Genomic DNA, 26,810 nt, shown 5'->3' on the forward strand with positions numbered 1-26,810 from the left:
CAGGATGAGATGGCTGGATGGCATCACCGACTCGATGAACGTGAGTCTGAGTGAACTCCGGAAGTTGGTGATGGACAGGGAGGCCTGGCGTGCTGCAGTCCATGGGTCGCAGAGTCAGACACGACTGAGCAACTGAACTGAACTGAACTGGAATCACCTGGAGTGTTTCTTTAAAATGCTGATGCCAGGGTCCCACCCCTAGATTCTGATCCTTGGGCTGGGCTCCTGGACCTGGCAGTAGGGTTTTCAGAGCTTCTCAGATCATTCTGATACGCAGCCGAGTTTGAGAGCTGCTGACCTAGCCCGCCCTCCTCCCCAGCCCCAGAGAATTTGGAGTTGACCCAAGCTCAGAGCCGTAATATCCCCCAGGGCACCCCAGTGCGCACACGGGTCACCCAGCCAGCAGCCGGAGGCCCTCTCTGCCTCCTCCACGACTGCACTGGCCACACCCAGGGCGTCCTCCTCCCATCCCTGCCGGTCCGCCTCCATCCCCACTCCCACAGTGACAGGCTGACGCCTGCCCATCCTCCCTGCATCCATCCTCACGGCCTGGGGCTCACCTGCAGAAGACTCACCCCAACCCTGGCGCTCCCTTGTCAAGCCTCAGCCAAGGCTTCCCGCTGCCCCTGGGGTCCTGTGCCTGCCAGGATTCTGGTCACTGGGAGCGCATGCCCAGTTCCCTCTGCACCCCCAGCCCTGCCTCTGGTTTCTCACAAGCTGTTTGCCCCGTGTCTTCTCATTTCTCTGCCCCCTTTCCTCGTCCTGCTCCCTGTCCAGATCGCAGCCTAAAACCCACTTTCTTGGAGCACTGGCCCTTGCTCCAACCCAGGTGAAGCTTGAGGACCTCCTGCTCTGTGAGCTGAGCCACACACAGAAGCACCCACACTGCGCTTTCCTGTTCTACGAGGTCCCTGGAGTCGTCAGGTGCCTAAGAGGCAGAAAGTGGAGCGGTGGGCGCTGCGGGCAGGGAGTGCAGCTAGTGTTTTATGGGGGCGGGGCTTTCATTCTGCAGGAAGACAGGAGGCCAGGAGATGGCGGTGGTGACGGATGCATGACAGTGTGAGTGCATTTAATGCCACCAGACTGTACACTGAAATGTAGCCAAGGCGGCAGGCTTCATGTCAAGCATGTTTTAGCACAATTAGAAAATACATACTTTTCAGTCGCTTTCTCAGGCCTGTCCTTCGTCCTAAGTTAGTGGTACCGTCACATGTCCCCACGTCTCCACTTGTCCCCATCAGAGCATTCTCCTGTTAAAAGTTTGTCTTCTTTACCAGACTGTAAGTAGGATAAAGTGCACGATACCTCCCACAATACGTCAACGTGCTGTCTCAGGACTGGCACAGAGCAGGTGCCCACTAAGTGGTGGTGGTGTCTAGTCACTCGGTCATGTCCGACTCTTTGCAGCCCCATGGACTGCAGCACATCCAGGCTTCCCTATCCTTCACTATCTCCCAGAGTTAGTGGGAGATATGAATTTAATGCTCAGATTCACGCCCATTGAGTCCATGGTGCTAGCTAACCGTCTCATCCTCTGCTGCCCACTTCTCCCACTAAGTTTTAGTCGCTCAGTCGTGCCCGACTCTTTGCGACCCCATGGACTGCAGCCCACCAGGCTCCTCCATCCATGGGATTCTCCAGGCAAGAATACTGGAGTGAGTTGCCATTTCCTTCTCCAGGGGATCTTCCCAACCCAGGGACTGAGCCCAGGCCTCCTGCACTGCAGGCAGATTCTTTACCGATTGAGCCACCAGGGAAGTCCACTGAGTAGTTTTTAGTAAATGTTGAGTGAATAAGTCTCAGGTTTCCAGTTTCCCAGCACCCCCATTCATAACTGCTAGGGAAAATATAATTGCTAACACAGTCAGTGCAACTTGATGTTAACACCCCCAAAGGTATCCAACCGATTGTCCAGTTGTGGTAAATGACAGCATTGGGTGAACTGTGTGTAGTTTGAGGCTCTGACTGACCATCAGTGTAGATGCTATAGGAGGCAGGTGAGCCCCAAGGGATCTTGAGACTCTTGTTCTGTCCAATAAATGCACCAGGAAAATGCCGACCAAATGGCTGGTTTGGGGTTTTAAGAACACCCTGTTTGTAACTGCTTCCTTGATTAATGCTGTGCTTTTTTTCTCTTTCCAATTAGATATTTATCTTTGAAAACAATATCTACTACTGCGCGCACGTCGGGAAGCAGGCCATCCGCGTGGTCTCCACTGGGAAGGAAGGCGTGATCTACAATGGCCTCAGCGACTGGCTGTACGAAGGTACGCGGGGGGCGGGGGCACCGCTCCTGTGGTCGAGGCTGCCACTGCTTCACAGCGGTTCGTGGTGGTGATGTGGACTCTGTCAATTAAGCTCCGGTTTCTGGAGCTTCAGCTAAATTCCAGAGGGCCTGTGGAGTCCCGGGGAGCAGCAGGCGGCCGGTTGGAGCCTGCAGTGTCGGTCTCTCACCTGGTGGCCAGGTGTGCTGGGCACCCACCAGCCTGTGCCATGCTGGGGGTGACTCCAGAACAGGCAGGGTCCAGACTCCAAGGTCCCCTGCTCCCTTTCCGAGAGGCAGAGCACCTGGTTCTGCCAGGGGAAGACGTCAGAGGGTAAACCCCCCGGGTCAGGGTGGCGTGCTGGCCTGCGTGCATCCATCCACCTCACTGGACGTTTCCTGCAACTGGGTGCCAGTGGACTCCGGCGGTGGGCGTTACTGAATCTCTGAAATCCGAGTGAGCAGCTCTCTTCTGAAGCATTTGTCGTCCGTCTCCGTGCTGATGAGAACTTTGCTGTGATGCTAACGGTCGTGTATTGATTGCTGCTAGCTACCAGGCATCACGCTAAGTGCTTTGGTGCCTGTTAGCACCTCATGTCACCTGCCATAGTCCAGGCTGCTGTGAAGCCAAGAGGCCACAGTCTGGGCGGCTTGAGCACCTTCTCTCTGTTTCACACGGTCCGAGGTCAGGGCTCCGGCGGTGCTGATGTCTGGTGAAGGCTCTCACCCTGGCTTGCAGACGGCCGCCTTCTCTCTGTGTCCTCACAGGATGGGGGTGCGGGGGGAGAAGGGAGGAGGGAGAAAGTTCTGGACCCCTTAATCCTGCTGGTGGAGCACTTGTCCCGTCATGGAGGCTCCAAAGGCCCCACCTCCAGACACATCACCACGGGGATTCAGCTCCACGTGGATTTTGTGAGATCACGGACACCCCATCCATGGCACCCTCGAGAGCACATTCTGAGATGAGCGTGTCACAGACGTTTCACTGTGGAGGCGGTGGTGAGGGTAGGTCATCTGCCCGAGTTGGCATGAGGTCAGGGGAGATGCTCTGGGGGCGTGTCACTGTTCAGCTGCAGGACTGCCCCTCCTGGAAATGCAGGTATGGACGGGCGCCAGGCTGATGGACAGCTGGTACCCGTCTCGACCTTCCCGCCTGAAAGCCCATGATCACAGCAGGAGTCCACCGTGCTGGGCTGGACCGGGGGCTCTGGGATGCCTGGGCGTGACCAAGCCCGGAAGATCTCATCTTTCTTTGGTGCAGTGAGTCCCTTAATCTGGGCCCTGCGTTGCAGCGGCTTTTATATCCTGAAGAATAGAGCAGAAACATATATGTTCAGTCCCACTTCCCACTGGAATCGCACTGAAGCCACTGAGGCTCAAGGTTCTGTGACTGAGTTTCCATTTTTTAAATTGAGATGGAAGTCTTTGACAGTTAAGTGCACAGTTCCTAGGCCGCGGTTCGATGGGCTTACTAACATGCACTGTGCAACCCCATCAAGATGTAGAACGTGGGATTTCCCTGGCGGTCCAGTGGTTAAGGATGCACTCTGCCCTGCCCAGGGGTGCAGGTTCAGTCCCTGGTTGGAGAACTGAGATCCCGCATGCCACGTGGCACAGCCAAAAAATAAAAATAAACAGTAAGAATAATAAAATAATTTCTGAAAGGAAATCCTTTAAAAGACACAGAACACTCCCTCATCTCAGAAGTTCCTCCCTACCAACCCCCTTCCCAGAGGCCACCATGGTCCTGATTCTGTGCAGCTGGCTTCCTGGCTGAATGCTGGAATGCTCATCACAACCGTCCCCCTCCCTGTGGTCTCCCCGGAAGCCCCATGTTTATTCCATTGTGGTCACCACTGCTCAGAGTGGCCATGAGTCTGGTTCTGAGCTGCACTCCAGGCCCCAGGAGAATCGACCTTAAGGTTTCATTGGGCGCACCCGAGGATGTCACTGGACGAAACAGACAGTGTCCACCACGCTTCTGCTGTCCTGCGACAGACAGCCCTATAGGTGGCAAAGGGATCAGGGCAATAACCCCATGGCCCCCAGAAAGGGGAGGGGGCACTGGGGTCCCAGTAGGAAGAGCCTCGACCCGCTCTAGGAATAATCTTCTTTAAAACTCCATCACCAGGAAATTGAGAATATCTTTTTTAGTATCTTCCTAAAAAAAAAAAAAAACAACTCATTGCCTTGCAATTCAGGGTAAGCTTCTGCTTGAGCAAACTGGTTGAAAAGAAATGTTTCTTTAGGGCATTTACAGGGAGTTGTGTGGGTGTGATAACAGGGCCCTCATATTCTAAATCAATCATGGTTGATGTAGAGCTTAGTCTGCTGAGTGCTGTTCCCTGGAAGGTTATATACACTGATGCTTAGACTCCTGGAGCCTGCAAGGAATCTCAGCTCCTTTTTAATAATGGGAAGGTAAACCCTGAAGGCTGCCTTTTTCTCATCTGTGACTTAACTGCTTCACCTCCAAATGCTCCTTTTAAAAAACGGTAGGGGGCAAGATTAGAGGAAAAAATACCCTGAAAGCGTTTGCAGGGTGCCTGACTCACTCAGAGATGTTAGTTCTGAGAAGCAGAGCTTACATAAACCCTGAGCCACTCCACAGCCCTTAGGCTTGTTGGCAGTCAGATGCCACATTGATTTGTTTTGTTTCCCAGAAAGGATCTTTTGAACATGTTGAACGTTTCAGAATATCAAGGGCTGAGGAAGAGGAGGAGATGCAGGGGCTGCCAGGAGCCCCCATCCCTCAAGCTGAGGTTTACACGCACTCCGTGGGAATCCCCCTAACTCACTGAAGCAGCCCCCACACTGGGAAACATTCCCTCAAGGCCATCTGTGACATCGGACTGTGAGCCTCACTGACTCTGCAGATTCCCGCCCTCACGGCGGCCACACACTTATCTTGATGAGCGAAGTGCATATTTTATTCTTCTGGGCAAATGTCATGCGGTTACATAGCATTTTGGTTTTAATATGAGGTTAAAGATGACTTAAAAGTGTCCCAGAACTCCTTCAAGGTTTACCAAGGTCAAGTTGGGCTTCCCTGGTGGTTTAGATGGTAAAGAATCTGCCTGCAATGGGGGAGACCTGGGTTTGATCTGTGGGTCAGGAAGATCCCCTGGAGAAGGGAATGCAACCCACTCCAGTATTCTTGCCTGGAGAAGTCCATGGACAGAGGAGCCTGGCAGCCTACAGTCCACGAGTTTGCAAAGAGTTGGACATGACTGAACAACTAACACTTCCACTTCGAAGTTGGTTACCCAAAAACTAACGGTGTATTCAGTTTAGAGAACTCAGGAAGGGAGATTCTGTTAAGAATTTGTACTTTTCATGCAAGTCTTAGTGATTCTGCAAAGCTCCTACTATGTAAGCTTATGAGCAAAGGGCTGGATTGTCCACATTTTTATGCAAGGTTCGTGGTTTCCAGTGTTACAGAGATGCTTGTGTTTTCCAGTCGATACTGTTTATATTATTTCCATTTTGATCGTTGCCGTCATAGACACAGGTGTGGGGGCTTCCCAGGTGGCGCAGTGGTAAAGAAGCTGGCTGCCGGTGCAGACGACGTAAGAGACGTGGGTTTGATCCAAATCGGGAGGATCCCCTGGAGGAGGAAGTGGCAACCCACTCAGTATTCTTGCCTGGAGAATCCCAGGGACAGAGGAGGCTGGAGGGCTCCGGTCCATGGGGTCGCAAAGGTCAGACACAACTGAGCGACTGACACTGCTGCCACCATAGTCGTACAGCACAGATGTTTTGGCCAATAATTTTTCAATAATGAAACTTTAAGTCATTACCTGTTTTGCTATCTTATGAGACAGCCGTACCTCTGTTGCCGAGGCAGTCATATGCGTGTGTGTGTGTGTGTGTGTGTGCGCGCGCGCGCGCGCGTGCGCTGTTTAGTCACTCGGTCATATCTCTTTGCAACCCCGTGGACTATAGCCCACCAGGCTTCTGTGTCCATGGGATTTCCCGGACGAGAATACGGAATGGCTTGCCATGCCCTCATCCAGTGGATCTTCCCAACCCAGGGGTCGAACCCAGGCCCCCTGCATCTCCTCCATCGGCAGGTGGATTCTCCAGGAGACAGGGAGTTGACTGGGGAAATGGCTCACGCGGGAAGAAATGTTGTCATGACCAAACTGTGGAGCTCCCTGGGGTGGTTTTGAAAAGTGTGCTTTCCACGGGAAATATGTTCCCGTAAAGAATTCTTCCTGAATCATCCTGGTCACCCCAATCTTTCCAGATTCCCTAAAATGAAATTCTAAGTCATAGTTCCCATGGAATGTGCCTTTGTCTTGGACTAAACTTGTGGTTTATTCTATGCTTGGTGAGCAGTGTGTGTGTGTGTGCTGAGCTGTATACCTAAGCTCCCATGTCCCCTGCCCGAGCTCTGTGCTTGTCATCAGTGGGTCAAGCCTGTGGGGCCCACTGTGGCCGCAGGTTCCAGCGGACAGCCCTCGCCCGGGACTGTCAGATGCAGGTAGAGGGCATGCACACCAGGTTTTTATCAGCAAGAAAGTATTTCTGATGCTTCTCGCACTGTTATTAAGCCACACACCCCCCCCCACCTTGTACACGTTTTGATCCTGATATTTTGCAAAGCTCATGGAGCCACTCGGAATTTACATTCTTGATTGATTCTTCCAATGCTGACATCTCTGAAGTACCTGGATCCGGTCATTAGCAGACTGCATCCCAGGGGTAGGCTCGCCCGTGGAGCCTCGTTCTGGCTGGACTGATAGTTTTAGAGACAGTTGCACGGCCTGGAGTTCAGTGGACTGAGAGTCATGTTCACTTCTGCGTGCTCTTATTCAGACCGTGGACTTGAGGCTCTTTGGATGTGGTTGGTTACTTCTCCAATTTACCTGATGGGAAATCTTGATCAGACCAGGAAATCTCCCAGAAAATTTCCTGCAGCTTGTGGTGGGCTTTACAAAGCCCCCCTGTGTGTGAGCAGCAGAGCTGGGGGGGAAGGGCAGGGTCTTTGCAGCCACCGTGCCTGCCTTTGAATCATAGCTTCACCACGTAAAAGCACCGTGAACTGGAATGAGATTTGAACTCTTTGGGTCTGTTTTCTTATCTGCAAGACAAGCGTGAAGACCATCTAGGTTCCCTCAGGTCATCATGGAAATTAAATGGACTGATATGTTTACAATTCTTAGAACAGCGCCTGGGACTAGTGAACCACAGCTGTTGCTGTTGAAGCTACTGTTACTCTTTATCTTGGAATTTTAAAAAACCAGTGGCTTCTCTGCTGGCTCAGATGGTAAAGAATCTGCCTGCAATGCAGGAGACTGAGGTTTGATCTCTGGGTCGGGAAGATCCCCTGGAGAAGGCAACTCACTCCAATATTCTGGCCTGGAGAATCCCATGGACAGAGGAGCCTGGCGGGCTACAGTCCATGGGGTCGCAGAGACTCGGACATGGCCGAGTGACTGACACTTTCACTTTTCCAAAACTAGTCACATAGCAGGTACACACCTCTCTCGTCTGGCATCATCAGCACCAGAAGCGCAAATGCGTGGTCCATTCTCCTCCAGCATCAGTGTTGAGAACCACTGAGCTGTTCACTCGTGAGTTATTATCTCCATATGTCTATGTAGGAAGTGCAGGCTTCCTGCTCCCCCTGGAGAGGATGTCTGTGCATATTCGAGCGTCACCCTGGAACCTTCTCTCTGCATCAGCGTCCCTGAGCTGGAGGCATGCCCCCCTCGCCTGACAGCCGTTTACCCATGAGCACCTCAGTGGTGTCACACGGTAAAGAGTGTGCTTCAGGGTGGCTTGTAGACACTACATAGTTAAAAATTCATATTGCAGTTCACTTCTGAAGAGGGACACGGGCATGAAGGTGATGATGAGAATACTGGAATTTAACCAGCCTCCAGGGGAGCCCCCGACCCGGGAGGCATTGCCTGGAGCAGCAGCAGTGCCGGGTGGCAGGCGGCAGACCTCTAGTCCAGTAAGTCAGCACTTTCAGAGTGTGGAGTGAAATGAGCATTCTTCCTGGGTAGCCCCGTCTCCAGCTCCATGGAAGTAGTGGTGACCTTGACTCAGGCAGCAGGGGCTCTTACCTTGTAGAAAGATACAGAAGAGGCCACAGCTGTTGAGTGGGGACCCTCGCGTCTGGCGCGGGGCTGGACAAGATGCCTCAGTGTTGGCTCGTTGCTTCTGTGCTCTCTCTGACCCCCGGTGAGACGTCCTCCTGTTTCCCTGTAAATGTCAGTGCAAGGACAGTGGTCCAAGGCTGGGAGTAAGACTGTCAGGCCCATGGGGAGAAGCTGCCAGCCAGGCCACATCCAGCTGGCCCCCAAGGCTCCCCTCAACCCCAGGGCCGGTCCAGCCTCACCTGGATCCTCTGCTTCCTTCTCCACCTTCGAGTCCTGTCACACCTACCCCTGCCCGCACGCCTCCCCACCGGGACGGTCCCTACACACAGCCGTGCTCCCCTGTCCTCGCCATGTGGCCCCAGCTCCAGGGTTCAGGTGCAGGGTCCCAGACTCCCCCCAAGGGAGCTCAGCTGACCTCCTTTTTCCCACTACCATCAGAGCTCCTGCACCCTTCCTTCAGCAAAAATAGCAGGCTGATCACTGAAGAGCCTCAGGAACAGTTAATCTCACTGTGACGATGAGCTTCACTCTTTTTATCCCCAAAGGAGGCAGGAGAGGTGTTGGGAATGGAGACAGTCCCCTTACTCAGGACCGAGGGGCGAGGAGGGGGTGTCACTCCAGACCGCCCGCTAATAATACTACCAGTCGGGGCTGGCCCGCGGCAGGCGTGCTCACTCTCACCCACTGCCTCTTCCATGGCGCGCCCAACACGACTGAACAGGAATGAGCTTCCTGCTGCAGCCACAGAAACTTGGGCTCAGAAGCGTTGCGTGACTTCTCTGCGGTCACACAGCCAGTAAGTGGTTCCAACTTGGCCTCCTCACCACACGCCCATCATGTATAAAAAGCTGCATGAACTTCTTGCAGATTAAAAATAGGCCTGATGGGTGCCCGAGGGGTGAGCGGACCACCCATCACCTCAGCAAGGTCTGCTCACACCTCTGACACCCCCAGCTCTGCGCCAGGCGCTTCTCAGCGTAGGTGTGAGGACCCCAGGGCCTGCGGGTGCGTCCCTGAGCTGCCATGCTGCCACCGGTGCCCTTGAGGCAGTCAGGTACCTCGTCTGACCTTCAGGTTCATCGTCTGAAAATGAAGAGCTCAGATACATTCCCCAAAGATTTAGCGTGAGGCTGGATGACAGCATATCCGTGCGAGCAAGGCGGAACCATGTGGGCATGGCAGGACGTGTCATCACAGCATGTCACCTCAAGGCTGTGAAATGTCCCATGAGGATCCACCTCCCGCCCGGCTGCTGGCGGACGTGGCAGGATCTCAGATGGCCATGTGCCCAGGGTCGGATGAGTGTCTTCCACAGAGGGGCAGAGGTGTTTGTAAGGTGAATGTCAGACCCGAGCCCCCCAGAGTGTGGCACCCCCAGAGCATGGCACCCCCAGAGCATGCAGCTGAGTGCAGGGGAAGGGTCTGGAAAGCGGTCTGGATTTCTCCCGAGAGAAGCCCGCAGAGACGTCCTGGCCCGTCATCTCCCTCATCTTGCTCCTTGGGTCCCCCACCCCCTGAGTGCCGGGGTGACCATAGCTGTGGTCCGTAGTCACTGCTGTTATCTTCCTGCCTCCCAGAAGCATGCAGGCAAGAGTTGCCATGGAAACTGTGTGATGAACGGACCATCCAGTCATGAGGATGGGGCGTCAGCCTGGGGGATCTCCGGGGGCACCCCGGTGGCTCTCCACTGGAAAGGTGATGTGGCCCGAGCTGGGGTGAGACCGCGGCGCCGGCCAAGGAAGGAGCGACATTCTATCCAGGACGTCAGGCCCAGGAGGCCGGGGCAGGGGCCAGGGCCTGGTGACAAAATCAGCAAATGCTGGAACCCCTGATCGGGAATTTCCCCCAAGTTCAGCGCTGAGGGTAGGGCCCTGACCTGTGCTTTGCAGCCCAACGTCCTCCCTGTACTGAAATAAACCCAGTCAGAGAAGCGGGAGAGGATGCCAAGGTCAGGTTGGGAAACTAAAACAAACCCACAGGGACTTCCTCGGCAGCCCGGCAGTGAAGACATCACGTGTCCACTGCAGGAGGCCCAGGTCCGACCCCTGGTCAGGAAACTAAGATCCTGCAGGCCATGTGGTGTGGCAAACAAGTAATAATTTCTTAAAAAACAGAAAACATTTGTTTAATTTTGCTTTTATTTCCAGTATTCTGGGGGGTGGGTCATAGAGGATCCTGCTGTGATTTATGTCAGAGAGTGTTTTGCCTATGTTCTCCTCTAGGAGTTTTATAGTTTCTGGTCTTACATTTAGATCTTTAATCCATTTTGAGTTTATTTTTGTGTGCGGTGTTAGAAAGTGTTCTAGTTTCATTCTTTTACAAGTGGTTGACCAGTTTTCCCAGCACCACTTGTTAAAGAGATTGTCTTTATTCCATTGTATATTCTTGCCTCCTTTGTCAAAGATAAGGTGTCCATATGTGTGTGGATTTATCTCTGGGCTTTCTATTTTGTTCCATTGATCTATATTTCTGTCTTTGTGCCAGTACCATACTGTCTTGATGACTGTGGCTTTGTAGTAGAGCCTGAAGTCAGGCAAGTTGACTCCTCCAGTTCCATTCTTCTTTCTCAAGATTGCTTTGGCTATTCGAGGTTTTTGTATTTCCATACAAATCTTGAAATTATTTGTTCTAGTTCTGTGAAAAATATCGCTGGTAGCTTGATAGGGATTGCATTGAATTTGTAGATTGCTTTGGGTAGTATACTCATTTTCACTATATTGATTCTTCTGATCCATGAACATGGTATATTTCTCCATCTATTAGTGTCCTCTAAGTTTTCTATATATAGGCCTTTAGTTTCTTTAGGTAGATATATTCCTAAGTATTTATTCTTTTCATTGCAATGGTGAATGGAATTGTTTCCTTTCTTTCTTTTTCTACTTTCTCATTATTAGTGTATAGGAATGCAAGGGATTTCTGTGTGTTGATTTTATATCCTGCAACTTTACTATATTCATTGATTAGCTCTAGTAATTTTCTGGTGGAAATAGACATTTCTCCAAAGAAGACATATGGATGGCTAACAAACACATGAAAAGATGCTCAACATCACTCATTATTAGAGAAATGCAAATCAAAACCACAATGAGGTACCACTTCCCACCAGTCAGAATGTCTGCAATCCAAAAGTCTGCAAGCAATAAATGCTGGAGAGGGTGTGGAGAAAAGGGAACCCTCCTACACTGTTGGTGGGAATGCAAACTAGTACAGCCACTATGGAGAACAGTGTGGAGATTCCTTTAAAAATTGCAAATAGAACTGCCTTATGACCCAACAATCCCACTGCTGGGCATACACACCAAGGAAACCAGAATTGAAACAGACACATGTACCCCACTGTTCATCGCAGCACTGTTTATAATAGCCAGGACATGGAAACAACCTAGATGTCCATCAGCAGACGAATGGATAGGAAAGCTGTGGTACATATACACAATGGAGTATTACTCAGCCATTAAAAAGAATACATTTGAATCAGTTCTGATGAGATGGATGAAACTGGAGCCGATTATACAGAGTGAAGTAAGCCAGAAAGAAAAACACCAGTACAGTATACCAACACATATATATGGAATTTAGAAAGATGGCAATGATGGCCCTGTATGCAAAACAGGGAAAGAGACACAGATGTGTAGAGTGGACTTTTGGACTCTGAGGGAGAGGGAGAGGGTGGGATGATTTGGGAGAATGGCATTGAAATATGTATACTATCATGTAATAAACGAATCGCCAGTCTATGTCTGATGCAGGATACAGGATGCTTGAGGCTGGTGCACGGGGATGACCCAGAGAGATGTTATGGGGAGGGGAGGTGGGAGGGGGGTTCATGTTTGGGAACGCATGTACACCCTTGGTGGATTCATGTCAATGTATGGCAAAACCAATACAGTATTATAAAGTAAAATAAAGTAAAAATAAAAATTAACAACAAAAAAAAAGAAAACAAGTCAGCAAAGCAAACCGAACACCCGCTCCAGGATTCACAGCAGGAGAATCGCTCATGCCCTGCATGGGGCGGAGGTGGGCGGGTCTGCTCCCGGAGCTCCCCCAGGGGCGCAGGCTGCGGGCCCCGCCCTCCCGCCTGGCAGCAGGCCCCGCCCAGCCCAGAGTGGGTGGGGACGGAGGCGCTGTGCTCGGACCAGAAGTGACTCTGCTGGGCTGCCCTGCTCACCGCTCGGTCGCCAGGACCAGGGCCCAGGACGTGGTGCTGGCAGCCAGCCAGACGCGGGAGAGGCCTGCACAGTGGAGACCCCACCCTGCAGATTCCACGGCGGGGCTGAAGACCCTAGATCTGGAATCAGCAGGAGAGGAACTCCTGCAGGGTTGGGGGGCCCCTGAGGGTCAGTGAGAAGACTGAGCAACAGGTTTAGGGGCAGCCGGGGGGTGCGGGTAGTGGTTGCAAGACTGCTGCTGCTGCCATTCCCCAGACGCCAGGCGTGGGGGCGTTAGGGGGGTGGACTCTGAGTGAGGGCGGCTTGGCTTGCCCGAGCAGTCGCAAAGACATTAGTGAGCCGCTGCAGGTAGCAACGCCGTGTCCCCCTCGTTGGACCGCTCAAGAGACAGCTAGGGGTGTAACATTTTGTCGTTGCAAACTCACCTTGCGTGCGTGGTCATGCGCTTCAGTCATGTCCGACTTTTTGCAGCCCTGTGAACTGTAGGCTCCTCCGTCCATGGGATTCTCCGGGCAAGAATACTGGAGTGGGTGGCCATTTCCTCCTCCAGGGGATCTTCCGGACCCGGCGATTGAACCAGCATCTCCTGCGTCTCCTGCCTTGGCAGGCGGGTTCTTTACCGCTAGCGCCACGTGGGAAGCAAACTCACCTTATTTCACACTTTACGGCTGGTAGCCGAGGGGCGTCAGCCAAATCGCTAGCTGGTAGGTCTCGTCTCCCGTGAAAGGCTGGTCAGTGACACGTGAGCCTGTGATCAGCGCTCTTCTCCGCGTCTCCTTGTAGTCCTTTAAATTAACGGCTGTGTTTCCCACTGAGCAGGCCCTGACGGCAGGGGAGAGACCCCAGGACAGGCAGGCCCCCTGGAGCTGGCCATCGTGTGACACCGTCGGGTTTACTGGAAGCCCCCGGCTCAGAGAGTCAGAAGCCGAGTCTGCCCTTCATAGTCCTGCCTTGGCCTTGTGGGTCCCTGATTGTTCTAATTCAGCGTGAAGCAAAAATCAGGAAAAGGAGAACTCTGAGGGGAAAACATTCTCTCCGCGTGTGGGACGAATTCCCGCTGGTCTTGAGAAATGTTTCTCATAATTAATTACCTAATCCTGAGAGACTCTGCTAAATAATATACAATGCTCAGTGGTTAGGCTTTTAAAGCTCTTTAATTATGCATCAACTGTGGGATTGAGACCGACCCGTCTCCATCTTTTGGTTGTGGAGTTTAATGAGACTCGGGTGTCGCTGGCTGAAATCTTGACGCTCCCGGACACCCCAGTTTCTTTTAGTCTTTTTTGCTTCCTGAAATCTCGTAAGGACTTGAGACCCTTTGCCGCAGTGTCGAGAGTCTGGTTAACGTTAGTGTTCCACCGAGAGGCAGACAGCAGATGCTTGAAGGAAGACATGTGAGGCCCGGTGCTTGCCTGTGCCCCAGACATCTCCTGGGCCCAGAGGCCAGGGTCCCGCCCCCACCTATCCCACTGAACCCGCGTCCTGACCTCTTTGCGCTTAGTTCTTTCTCGCTCCTCTGCAGGCATCACGGCATGGACCGGATAGCGCTGCCCACCTCCCTCAGCTGTGTTTTCATACTTAAACGTCGGGGGGGAGCGCTCAGTGTGATGGCGTGAAGTCTGTACGCATACAAGGTGACTTTTCGATGTGCTGTCTGCCTGTCCTTGGCTTTCCTGGGTGGGTGTCAGAAGGAAAATGCCCCGACTGTAGACAGCGGGGTGGGGGGCCCAGCACAGGGCGCCCTGTCCTCCACCCCATTCTGCCCCCCACCCCCCGCAGGACACGTGTGCACTGGGACTCATCAGGGGTTCTCATCTGCTTTTCTGCGGGGAGGGGCCTGCCTCCCTTCCCGGGACCCCCTTTTCCTTTCTTTCTATACAATCTGCGTTTTCAGTGTAGTTCTTCTCTTTGCTCGGGCTGGGTTTGGGGAGGTTTGGGGGGCGGGACGGGGGTGAGATGGCAGCTCAGCTTCTCCACGTCAGAGCCCCCTGGACGTGGAGACGCGGCCTTGTCACTGTTACTGCTAAGTCGCTCAGTCATGTCCGAGTCTCTGCGACCCTGTGGACTGTAGCGTGCCAGGCTCCTCTGTCCATGGGATTCTCCAGGCAAGGACACTGGAGCGGGTTGCCATGCCCTTGTCATGGATCCCATGAATGAGGGCCGGTGCCTGGAAGGAGATCCAGGCCGTAGGTCTCAGGTCAGTCGCATCTTCCTACTCGGTCTCCCAGCAGAGGGAGAGGCTGTCTCTCCGTCACCGTCGTGGGGTCAGGGTGCCCCAAAGTGACTCCTGCACCGGCCAGAGGGCAGACACGCAGGCCCACGTCTCTACCGCGCACACTTATGGCTCCAAGCCCCCGAGCAAGTCCAGGCGGAGTCCGGGGCCCAGCGTCTCCAGCATCTGCCCCACCCCGGGCTCCTGCAGACGGGTGGGCCCCTCCCCAGAACACGGCGCCTTCCTCCCAAGGCCACGACTTGTCCATTCACTGAAAATGGGCCCCAGGCCTGGGAACCGCTGGGTGCCAGCCATCCCCAAAGAGCAGATGACTGTGCAGGCCTTAATGGAGAACTCCCGTCCGGCACCTTGTTCTTGCCGCAGGAGTTCGAGCATATGGCACTTGCTTTATTAATAGAAAAACCAACAGCCGTGGGGACACAAGCCCAGGAAGTGTTGGGATTTTAAATAGATGTTCCCGGGAAGGGGTCCAGCCTTCCTGGAGGTCACGGGGTCACATCTGCTCGGGCCTCAGGACCAAACCACCGGGCCACAAGGTTCTAGAACCTTATGTTTTCAGTTCTTCTAAGCGTCCAAATTACTGTTCCCCATCACACAGCTTCTGTTGAGGGTTGAATCTCTCCCCCAGTCCCTGTGCCCATGTGCCTACCCAGGTGTGAGGCGTATGAAGAATCTGCAGGTAACAAAATCAACTCCACACAGAGGCTGCATGGACACCTAGCCCGGCCCGCCCTCCCCACTGGTTCTAGAACAATAAGCCACCTCTCCCGTGGGCCCAGAACTGATCCGTCTCCAGGGAACCTGGGGCTGGTGACCCGCAATGTGACAGGGGGTGGACGTGGGTCCTCCTTCGGGAGCCAGCACGGAGCAGCCCCACCAGGAAGCCAGGATGCACTGTATGAAGCGGCCTCCAGGGACGCACCCATGCATTCTGCACCAGGCTCCACAGGCCCCCGTGGGACGAGGCTGCACTGTGCCCCAGGCTTGCCTTCAGGGTGGAGTTGAATCACACCCTTGCCATGGGGTGCTTGTCTCCAGCGCCATTCAGACACTGGCAGAGTGACCCGTTCTGGTTGAAGACCGCAGACCCATCAGAAAACCAAGCAATCGCTAACTCATTAACTGATTTATGGAATCCAGAGCTGATTCCTTAAAACATTTGTCCCCGGTTGCCTTCTCTCGGCACGTTATCAGTGCCTGGTCCCCAATCTCTTTTCCAGTTTCTGCCTTTTGCGATCTACTGCTGACTTGAGATCCTGCAAGATGTGAGCCCACATAAGCTTGTCCTGAGGGGGAGATTTTTGAAAAAGCTGGAGAACACTGATGGTTAGAAAATCCACGGCTGCCCCTCCACGTCATGACACCAGCTGGTAAAGTTGGGGGACATTCTGGGCCCTTCCTCCTGGCTCTGGCAAGTGAAGTGCTCGCTCCCGTGAGCCGGGCACGGGTGGCGGGTGGGACAGGCAGTGCCCTCCCGTGTGGGCACCGTGGCCACTTCCACTCGGACATTCAGTGCTTCCAGCCTCTGGCCTCTCCACCTCCTCGCATAGAGGAGGCTCTGGGCCCTAAGGGGTTGGGGTCAAAGCCCCAGAACTGAAGGACAGAGGCTCAGACCTCAGTGCCTGGGGACTCTCCCGGAAGCCCCCAGAGGGCCCCCCACGTTCCTGGGCCGATGGAGGATTCAGCAGACTCTTCAGGGAGCACAGAGCACTGTGCCTTGGTGACCGTGCAGGTGAAAGGGTGAAAGCCCGAAATGAGAACCAGTCCCCAGTGGTCACAGCCGAGGTTTGTGGAAGACCAGGTGGGGCAGGGGGCTCGCCCACTGCCGTGATGTCCAGCTGCTGTCCTCTCAGGCTGAGCCACGCATGTCTCTTTCTATGCACTCGAGCTTTATATAAGTAATTTTGTTTCATCGCAACATTTAACTGAGACTGGAAAGTCATCATTAAGGGGACATAAAGCTGAAGGAGGGCTGGAAAACTCTGTAAAAGAGACCTTTCAGGCTGCGGGGGAGACGGCCTTCTGGGGTAATGGGCCTTTATTGACTCTGATGTTTTAGGAACAGGGAAGAGGAACTCATTACTCCCACACTGCGATCTCCCAAAGCAGAGGATGCTAAAACAGATGAGGCTCAGCCAGGGATGCAGAGTGTGTGAGAGAGGAGAGAGGCAGAGACAGGGAGAGAAACTCAGAGACAGACAGAGCAAAGCAGAGACTTTCGGTTCAGTTCGGTCGCTCTGTCGTGTCCGACTCTTTGCGACCCTGTGGACTGCAGCACGCCAGGCTTCCCTGTCCATCACAGACTCCCGGAGCTTGCTCAAACTCATGAGAGAGAGACTTTACCAAAAGAAAAAGAAGAGATTTAACAGAAGCTGGAGGACTTTCCTTGCCCTCGGTGTGTCTGTCTCCTTTCGGCATGGCTGGAGTGCTGAAACACTGCCCTTCACGCAGGACAGTGACAAGGGGAGCCGCTGGGGTGCTTCTGTGCGACAGGCGGGTTTGCAGCTGGTCATCAGGGGGCCCATCAGGGGCCTTGGGCGTCCGCCCCACCGGAACAGCTTCTTAACAGTTTCTTCCTCAAAAGTCTCCAGCCCCTGGAAATGCACTCAGTGTCTATTTTCCCCTGGAATGAAAAAAGGAGGACGGGAGAACTGAGGCAACCTATCAGTGTTTGGAGAAGCTGCAAATTAGCAGCCAGCAAGGTTATAATGAACATTTGAGCGATTGCGGCTGTGGAATAAAAATCAAGTCCAGACTCCTGCCTGGCTCAGACATGAGTACGCGGGGGTGGACGCTGCCCCCTGGTGGCCAGCGCAGGCATGGCGGATCCGCTGTCCCCGGGCTCAGGTGCTGAATTGCGGGCGTTGTCAGACCACCGGGATGGTGATGAGGTGTGTGCAGTGAGTAATACGCAAGTCACAGGGCGCAGGGAGGCTACAGGCGGCGAGGGAAAAGCTCCTTCCACCTCCTGGCTTGGCGTTGGCCGATTTCTTGTTTAACCCCCGTATTTAATTCCGCTCTCAGCACCTCGGATAAAATATTTAGTGGCAGGAAAAAGGCTGCAGATGCAGGCGGGAATAAATAAGATTGCCCGTATTTAGAATGAGGCCATTTATTTCCAAGTGCAGATCTATCAGGCATGTTATTTATGTCTTTTGCAATTTTCCAGGACCCAGATTTCTCAAGACGCTTTGATTTTTTTCCCCAGTCGACACAGCAGTGGGGGTGCAGGTGGCAGGCATTTATTAACAGTGAGAACACACGGGGCCTGTGTTTCAGGAGCAATCCCAAACCCTCTCTCAACTGCCTGCACTGTTTTGATCTGCTTCTTGTCATCCCATCCAGAGGTGACAGCCGTAATGCTGACATGAGTCAGGCAGATGCAGCCCTCAAGGCAGAGACAGCTCGAGCTGCCGGACAGCGTGGGGCGGGCAGGGGAGACAGGCCGGAGGCTCAGCACTGGGTTGGCAGGGCGCTGGCAGCGTTGGGATGAGCTGTGGACCAGGAATCAGGACCAGAGCCAGCCCCACCCTCTGCCCTTTTGTGAGCTTGCGAAACAGCCCCGTCTCCTTCTCACACCAGTGCCCCCTCCACATACCCCAAGACCAGAATCCACTCAAGGCTCTGGCAGGCCCTTGGGGTGAGCCGCCCCTGCCTGTGGGGCTCAGCTTTCTCCTCTGTGAAGTGGAATCACAGAAGCGTGTTTGCAAGCTTGGCAGTAGGGTGCTCACAGTGAGTGTTGGGTTCCTCGTGGGACAGAGGACACACCTGCCCTGCCCATCCCACCAGGTCACGGCTCAGCACACACAGGCCCGTTAGTCCCAGAGCCTGGGTGCTGGCTGGTTGTGAATGGAGTCCTTCCTACAGCATTCATCCAGGCCAGAAGCCGCGGCTGACTGGGAGAAAGTGAGCTCAGACCCAGGTGAGCACGGCCGTGAGATGCAGGGAACCTTAGGTGGGTCAGAACCTGAAGACTAGGGCGACGTGCAGAGCTGGGACCTCTCTTCACGGGGAGGCACCTCCCCTCCAGGCAGCTAGAGGCGAGCCACTCCGTAGGGTTGGGAAGCCAGAGGCCCTGTCTCTCGACCAGGAGAGAAGCCCCCCCAACCCCTGGGAGAGAGGAGCCCGTGTGTGCAGTGGGCACGCAGCCCTGGTGGATTCTGCCTTCTCTCTACGTCATTTGATGGCCCATCCAGTGGGGGCTTGTTGACAAAACCTCTCCTGTGTGAGACCCTCCCAACCCCAGAAGGACTAGCATACTCCTCCCAGGCTTCTGGAACCTTCTCCCTGGGGTTATTTTATCCACAGAGAGACTTTGGCAGTCCCCTGCTTTGGACCACACTTGGCCAAAGATGATTAGGGAAAACAAAGCAGGATTCACTTGATTTTTCACTTCTGTATGCTGTTTGGATTTTGGCAAAGGGAGAATTAACTCATGGTGACTTGCTTTTCATTCTAAAGAGAAGCTGACATTTTTTGCCAGCTACTGAGCAAGTTTAAGAAGATTCATTCAAAGTATTGCTGACCCTACAAAACAGGACTAAGATATACCGTATCTCAGAAGACACTCCGTTGGAGGATGGGGTCTCCCTTGGGAGCACTTCTCTGACTGGGGCGGAGGCGCCTCGTCACTGGAGTTCTGTCTCCTAACCCCGATTATTCCCAGGGCCCATGGGACCTCGCTCTTCCTGCTGCGTTTAAAGCCATGCAGGAGCTGGCCAGGGACGAGTGCACTGGAAGAAGGCAGTGGGCAGAGTGCCCTGGAGCCGTCACCACCTCTCCTGGAGCAGGCACTTGTTGTCCGCATCACCTGCCTGGCGCAGAGACCCCGTGGAGTCCGATGCCGACCTCGGCCCGCAGAAGAGCTGCTCTCTAATTGGCCTCGACTCACTTCATCCCCATCTGCCTTCCGGGGCTGTCTGCCTTGGAGCACAGATATTTGCATTCCACCCCATCAGTTGGCCCTAAAATTATGGGCTCTCAGAAGGCGGCAGACCTGCAGTTGTCAAGGTGGAGCCAACTGTCCAGTGAGATGGGTGTCGTGGGAAGACTGCCTCCCCCAGTTAGCTGCTGCCTGAGCTGGAGCAAGTTAACCCCATGCAGGAGCCTCAGCAGCCTCCTCTGGGAGGTAACTGCGGCAAAGAGCAGGGTAAGCGTGCAGTGCCAGCTCCCAGGCACGGGTCAGGCTCTGGCTGAGTTACAGCTATTGGTACTCATCCCCTGGCTCCAGGAAAATGCCAGACCTATAACAAAGAGAAGAGTTTCCATTTCACACCTCTGACACTGGGCGTCGGAGACCCTCCAGAAGCAGGCCTGTTAGCACGGCCATCACAGAAGGGGCCAGGGTGCTCAAGGCCCAGGGGTGGGGCACAGGGGGCAACTGTCACCCTGGCGAGTCTGCACACGCTGTGGGGAGGCCTCATGGCTGCAGGCAGGGCCGATGCTGGCGCTGATGCAGGCACCGCTGGGTGGCTGGACCCGTGTCCAAAACTCCCAGCCTCAGGATGGCCCTGAGCAGCTTCAGGTCAAGGCTAAACGTGGTCCTGGGTCCAGCACCAGCTCCAACACCCCCCATCATCAGTCCAGTGTCAGGATGAGTGTGAACAGGCAGGGGGCCCTCAGTTGACAGTTGTTTGCTGGCCTAAGGGGTCTTCTGAGAAGGGGAGGTGCCTGGAACCGAAAGCCCCCTGCTTCCACTTTCTGGAGGTGTCGGCAGGTGTGAAAAGCCATGGAAGTGGGTGGTAGGGAGCCCATGACTCACGAGAAGCACAGGCAGGGTGGGGTCCCAGGGCAGGCGCAGCCCAGAGCCCCCTCCTAGCCTCCTCAGTGTCCCCGCCTGTCCTGCCCACACCATGCTCCTTGTGGCCAGGGCCTGGAGGGGACCGTCCCCAACATTCTCAGCAGCGAGCGCCCCCTGGAGCTGCTGTGCCTGGGGGCGGGGAGGGGCCCTGGGCCGGGGACACTCTCCCTCCTTGTGTGGCTCACAGTGGGGCTGCGCTGAGCTCTCCCGTCTCCCAGCTGAGGAGAGGGGAGCAGGGCCAGAAGGGCTTTGTCCAGGCCCACTGGCTGGTGCCCTGGGTGGACGGACCTGTCTCCAAGACTCCCAGCCTCAGGATGGCCCTGAGCAGCTTCAGGTCGAGGCCAAATGTGGTCCTGGGACATCCTGGGGGTGAGATCGGGTGGGGACAGGGGAGGGTTAGGGGCTGTGGCTCTGCCATCTCCTGTCCACCCTGATGGCATCACCACAGCACCTGTGACTGGACCAGTGGTCACCGTACCTGTGATGACTGTGCCTGTGGTGACCCTACCTGTGATGACTGTGCCCGTGGTGACCCTACCTGTGATGACTGTGCCCGTGGTGACCCTACCTGTGATGACTGTGCCTGTGGTGGCCCTACCTGTGATGACTGTGCCCGTGGTGACCCTACCTGTGATGACTGTGTGCGTGGTGACCCTACCTGTGATGACTGTGCCCGTGGTGACCCTACCTGTGATGACTGTGCCCGTGGTGGCCCTACCTGTGATGACTGTGCCCGTGGTGACCCTACCTGTGATGACTGTGTGCGTGGTGACCCTACCTGTGATGACTGTGCCCGTGGTGACCCTACCTGTGATGACTGTGCGCATGGTGACCCTACCTGTGATGACTGTGCGCGTGGTGACGGTATCTGTGATGACTGCGCCCGTGGTGACCCTACCTGTGATGTCTGTGCCCGTGGTGACCCTACCTGTGATGACTGTGCCCGTGGTGACCGTACCTGTGATGTCTGTGCCCATGACCAGGATTTCCCTCCCCTCAATCACACTGAAATCCTGAGCTATGTCTCCAGAGTCAGGATCTATTTGTACAAGTCGAAAGGCAGACTCTTTTTCTTTGAACAGTAGAACCAAGAATATTTAATAATTCGATGCAGTTGGGTATAGAAACTGTTCTGAGTGCTGTTTATAATTCACAGTTAATTAACCTTCCTCTTCAAAAAGAAGTACAAAAACTTGAGACCTAATTTCTTGATACACATTGTTTTTGATATCCATTTTTAAAATATGTTTCCACTGATATTAAGAAATAATCAAGCAGACTGCCTCAGACTGATTCAGGTGACTGTTGCTCTGTTAGAATTTTCTTTGAAAAGATGTATTATCATGAGTTTCTGTACAGTGCACCTACAGGAAAACATTCCTGCCATCTAATTTTAAAGCTAAAGCCAGTGTATAGAAGAAATGTTACATATAATTTTAAGGCAATAATTTTGCTTTGCAATGAAAAATTCTAACTCTCAGAAGAGGACACCATCGAGTCAGCACTTTTAAGAAACCCTTCATAAATATAAACAGTTTTGGTTGTAGTGGTTGGTAGTTAAGTCACTGTCTCATTAAAATTCCAATTTCAGAATCTCAATCATTTTTAACTTCCTTGTGAATATTATTAACAAGATGATCAGCTTCAGCAAAATATCAAGAAGAAAAGTAAAACTGTCTAAGAGCATTAAAAGTCATTGTAGAGTTGGGTGATAACATTCTACCTCCAGTCACTATTATAGATTATTAAGTTAATATCAAAGAGTATTATGATGGAACGTTCTCTTTTAAATGGAACAGTTTTAGGAGCTGAATTTAAAACCATTTTTGGTCAGCACCCGGGCACAGATGGCAGACTGTCTGCAGGGCTGCCTGCCTGCCTGGCAAGTGGAGTGGCATGAGCTGGGGGGAGGTCTGAGATCTGCCCGAAGCCCCCACTGGCCCAGCTCATTCATCTCACCTTCAGTGCCTCAATGTCCGAAATCTCGACCCTTTGTGACCCCATGGACTGTAGCCCCCCAGGCTCCTCTATCTATAGAATTCTCCAGGCAAGAATACTGGAGTGGGTTGCCATTTCCTCCTTCAGGGGATCTTCCCGACCCAGGGATTGAACTCTCGTCTCCTGCGTCTCCAGCGTGGGCAGGCAGGTTCTTTACCACTGGCGCCACCTGGGAAGCCCAGTCAGTGGCTCAGACCCCACCCAGAACCACAGGTGGGGGAGAGACGGAGCAGAAGGGGGTGGAAAGCTGCCGGAGACGATGTCATGCCGTCTCTCTCAGCGCTTCCCACAGACATGCTCTTTGCAGGACCTCGCTCTGTGATGGGGGCCCGTTATCTACGCTCTTATCCTTTTAATTTCCTTAGGAGAAAGGTGAAGATAGGAACACCTACTCCAAGTGGTGGTTTGGAGGAGTAAATGAGCCCTACTGAAACCCACATGCTCGCACACGTGTACGTGTACATACATGCATACCCACGTGTGCGCATATACCACAGGCATGAGCGTCTGGCCTGTACATTGTGATGGGAAAAAGGAAAAGAGGACAACTGACCCAGACCGGGGGTTAAGGGTCACAGTGAAGTGCTTTCTGCGTCTGGGCTGCCAGACAAGGTAACCTCCGCTTTCCTCTACATTTTGCCTGGATCAGCCCTGCCTTCCTAGCTTACTATCCTCACTGGGGTCTTGTTAGTTACAAAAAAAGTGGGAGGACTTGCGTGCGAGTGGTCCGAGGGTGGTTCTGTGGCAGGCAGGGCCAGCTCTGCAGCCGCTCTGCAAAATGAGCACTGGAGAAGCAGCCCCCTCCTTGCCCTGCGCGTCCTGCGCGTCCGGTGTGTCTCCTGCGCTTGCCGTTCCTGAAGGGGCAGAGGCAATCCGCCAGGGCCTCTGGGAAGCCTGAGCTGTTTGCTCTTTCTCTCCTCCAGTTATCAGGAGCCACAGCGAGGGTGTTCAACAGTGAGGGTCCCCGATGGCTTAGTGGCTCTGACCCCAGGTGCCCAGGCTTGCCAGGCGCGAGGCCACGCCACAGTGGCCCATGCCTGGCGGCCACATCAGTCCGGTCCGAGCTCATCTCCCCTCTGAGCCACTTCTGCTCCCTCAGTGGATCCCTGACTGCAGCGGCCCAGGCTGACACATGTTCCGTGATCATAACAGATGCTGTGGCGGGCTTTCCAGTGCATTTATATATGAGAACTAACATCACTCTCACAACAACCCACGAGGCAGAGACAGATTTGCAGATGAGAAAACGGGCAGGGCCTTCCCTGAGGCCACCCGGTCGGCTAGTGGCCCTGGAGAGGCTGGCTCGGGGCCCCTCCTCAGCAGCTCACGTCTGCAGGGCGGGGTGTGGTGTGCGGGGGCCCTCGTCCTCAGCCGCTCACGTCTGCAGGGCGGGGTGCGGTGTGCACACCATTCCCTCCAGGCCCCTCTCCAGGACGCCTTCCAGGGTGGGCAGGGTGGCTCTCCCGTCCCCACCTCCGCCCGGGGGTCAGCCCCGTGTGGTAACTCACTCCGCACGCCTGCTGCGCTGAGAACATCAGAGCAGAGGAGAACCAGGTCTGGCAGCTTGGGCAGCCCTGTCCTCCCACCCACCTGTGGTCCCTCCAAGGCTCGGGGGCAGCCTCTCCCCTCCCTGACCCCCCACGACTGGGAGGGGGCCGCCTGCCAGGATGCCCCTGGTGTCGGCAGAAGGCCCTGCCATTCCCACGGGTTCCCCTTTCTCTCCCGCACCCCCGCCCTCCACACCCAGACAGTGCCCAGCTGACGCTGACTGACAGGCTTGGGGTCTTGAACGGTTTTTCTGGTCGCAGAGTCCTCGTTGCTGCTGTGCGGGCTCCTCTCTAGCTGCCGTGCTCCGGCAGACCACGGGCTTGGGGCACATGGACTTCAGCAGTCGCGGCTCACAGGCTCCAGAGCGTGGCCTCGGTAGTTTCCGCACACGACTCAGTCGCTCTGTTGGAATGTGGGATCTTCCTGGACCAGGGATCAGACCCACGTCCCCCGCGTCGGCGTGCAGATTCTTAACCACTGGACCTCCAGGGAAGTCCCTTGAGTGATATTTAAACGCAGGCCGAGATCCTGCAGCGAGAGCCCCTCTTCCCTTGGCCGCCTGCCCCGAGGCTGAGGGAGACCAGACGCTTGTGTTCAGGGCACGTTCTTCCTGGTCCCTGGTCGGGTTTCCCCTCTTGTGTGAGATCCTCAAGGCAGAAGCCAACCTCCCAAGCCTCTTCTGCCCCCAGAGCGTGCACCCCAGCGCCTGAGTAGCTGCTGCTCAGGGTGGTCTCCGGGGGAAGGTCCTGGGCACACAGGCGGGAATGTCGACCTAGAACAAGGGCCTGTGACCGCACTCACTGACGCCAGCGCGTTGGGGGCTGCAGAGCTCACCAGAGGCCGTGGGTCGTTCCAAGGCCGCCTCTAGGACCTCATAGGCAGGTCAGGGGAAGGTCAGGAGATGCTCAGAGAGGCCGCGAGCCCAGGAGGAAGGGCCTGAATGCGTGTCCTCCCTGGCACCTGCTGCGCTCTGTGCCTCCCACCACCTCCCAAGTGTGCCCGCTGCGGCCAGGCTGGTCCAAGCTCACCGTTTCCCGGGAAATGCAGCCTTGGCAACCCTCTGCTCATGGCTGGCGGGTACTTTGCCAGGAACTCAGGAAGCAGGGCGATGTTGGCTCTGGTGGTGGACGTCCTGGAACCTGCTCAGAGGGAGCTGGTCCACATCTAAGCCAGGGAGTGGGAGCAGGCTGTGGTGCAGCGTCAGGACGTCTGCAAACCCATGCCCACGACTCGTCACACGTGGACCAAACAAACTGTGTGTCGACGTCCACCTAAACGTTGGTGGGGTCTGTGCAGATGCTGTCGTGATGAACGCAACACAAAGTATTTTAGAAGTTGTGTTAGCCGCTCAGCCGTGAGGGCCATCAGGAGGAGTAAACGAGCTGTTACCTGGAAGGTGCGCCGAACAGTGTCTGGTGCATGTTAAATGTTTGTTCAACCAAAAGATGTCCCTGATCTGAGCGGGGTTCAGCAAGGGTCCCAGGCAGAGCGGGTCCCCAGCATGTTGGGTGGAAGCTGAGGCAGCCAACTTGATCCAGGCCCAGTGGAGGCTGGAGCATTGCAGGCTGGGGCCTGGGGATGCAGCCGGACAGACTCAGCATCGTGTGTGTGTGTGCGCGTGAGTGTGAGCACATGTGTGCATGTGTGAGCACCAGGGAGGGGGGCGCTGGGTCCAGCCCAGCTTGTTCTTAGGGCTGAGGCCAGAGCACAGCCCCTTCCTGGTCCGGTCTGGCTTGGAAGGCCACCCTATTGAGTTCCAGGGCCGAATTCGGCTGACTGCCTCCTCCATTATCCTCCCGGTGAGGAGCGGGCTCTCTGGAGGTCATGACCCAGCACAATCATGACCTTGTGCAGATTCCTGCAGCTACCGCAACAGAAGACAGCAAACCACATGGCTTTAAACTGCAGGGATTTGTTGTTCCAGCTTTAGGCGCTGCAAGTCTGAAGCCGAGGTGTCCCTTGCAGCTTCTGAAGGGGCATCCTTGCTGTTCCTCAGCGTGTAGGCGCATCACTTCAGGCTCCGCCTTGGCCCCTAGAGGGCGCTGTCCTGCTCTGTCTCTGTGTCTCTTTACTTGTCCTTAGGAGGTGCCAGTCATGTCGGCTTGGGGCCCCCACCCTCCTCCAGTGCGACTCTGTCTTAATGTGCATCTTACTTACATCTGCAGCAACCCCGTTTCCGAACAAGGTCACCTTGACAGGTACCAGGGGTCAGGATGTCATTATTTTTAGGGGACAGTTTCACCCACAACACACCTTTAAGTGGAACCTACTATTCTTCTGTTCAAATGGTGTGCTCCCCGCAAATAATTTGGAAGCCTATTTCTTATGTACTGATGGACCTGTCCACTAAAAAAGTGCACAGCCTAAAAGACGCCTGGGTGGTGCTCAGTCCCGAGTCGTGTCTGACCCTCTGCCATACCGTGGACTGTAGCCCACCAGGCTCCTCTGTCCATGGCATTTCCCAGGCCAGAGTACTGGAGTGGGTTTCCTCCTGCAGGGGATCTTCCCAAACCAGGGGTCAAACCCGCATCTCCTGCACTGGCAGGCAGGTTCTTTACCACTGCACCACGAGCTGTGTCTTATTCAGGGACCTTCCTGAGGACGACAGCCTGGGAGACAGCCTCTCAGTGAGACCGTTCCAAGAAGGGAAGGAAGGAGCCAGGATATGTAGGAGTTTTTGCTG

The 26,810-nt window shown here is 54.6% G+C and overlaps 1 protein-coding gene across 3 annotated transcripts in view; it reads left to right on the plus strand.

Moving 5' to 3' along the window:
- Positions 1 to 26,810, plus strand: part of DPP6 (dipeptidyl peptidase like 6) — a 980,810-nt gene that overhangs the window by 856,559 nt on the left and 97,441 nt on the right. For all 3 annotated transcript variants that reach the window (XM_027969056.3, XM_027969054.3, XM_027969055.2), the window contains exon 8: positions 2,147 to 2,267. In XM_027969056.3, coding sequence (XP_027824857.2) covers positions 2,147 to 2,267 — 121 coding nt within the window. The remainder of the gene's footprint in view (positions 1 to 2,146; positions 2,268 to 26,810) is intronic.

This window comes from Ovis aries, chromosome 4 (assembly GCF_016772045.2).
Source record: "Ovis aries strain OAR_USU_Benz2616 breed Rambouillet chromosome 4, ARS-UI_Ramb_v3.0, whole genome shotgun sequence".
Classification (NCBI taxonomy): domain Eukaryota; kingdom Metazoa; phylum Chordata; class Mammalia; order Artiodactyla; family Bovidae; genus Ovis; species Ovis aries.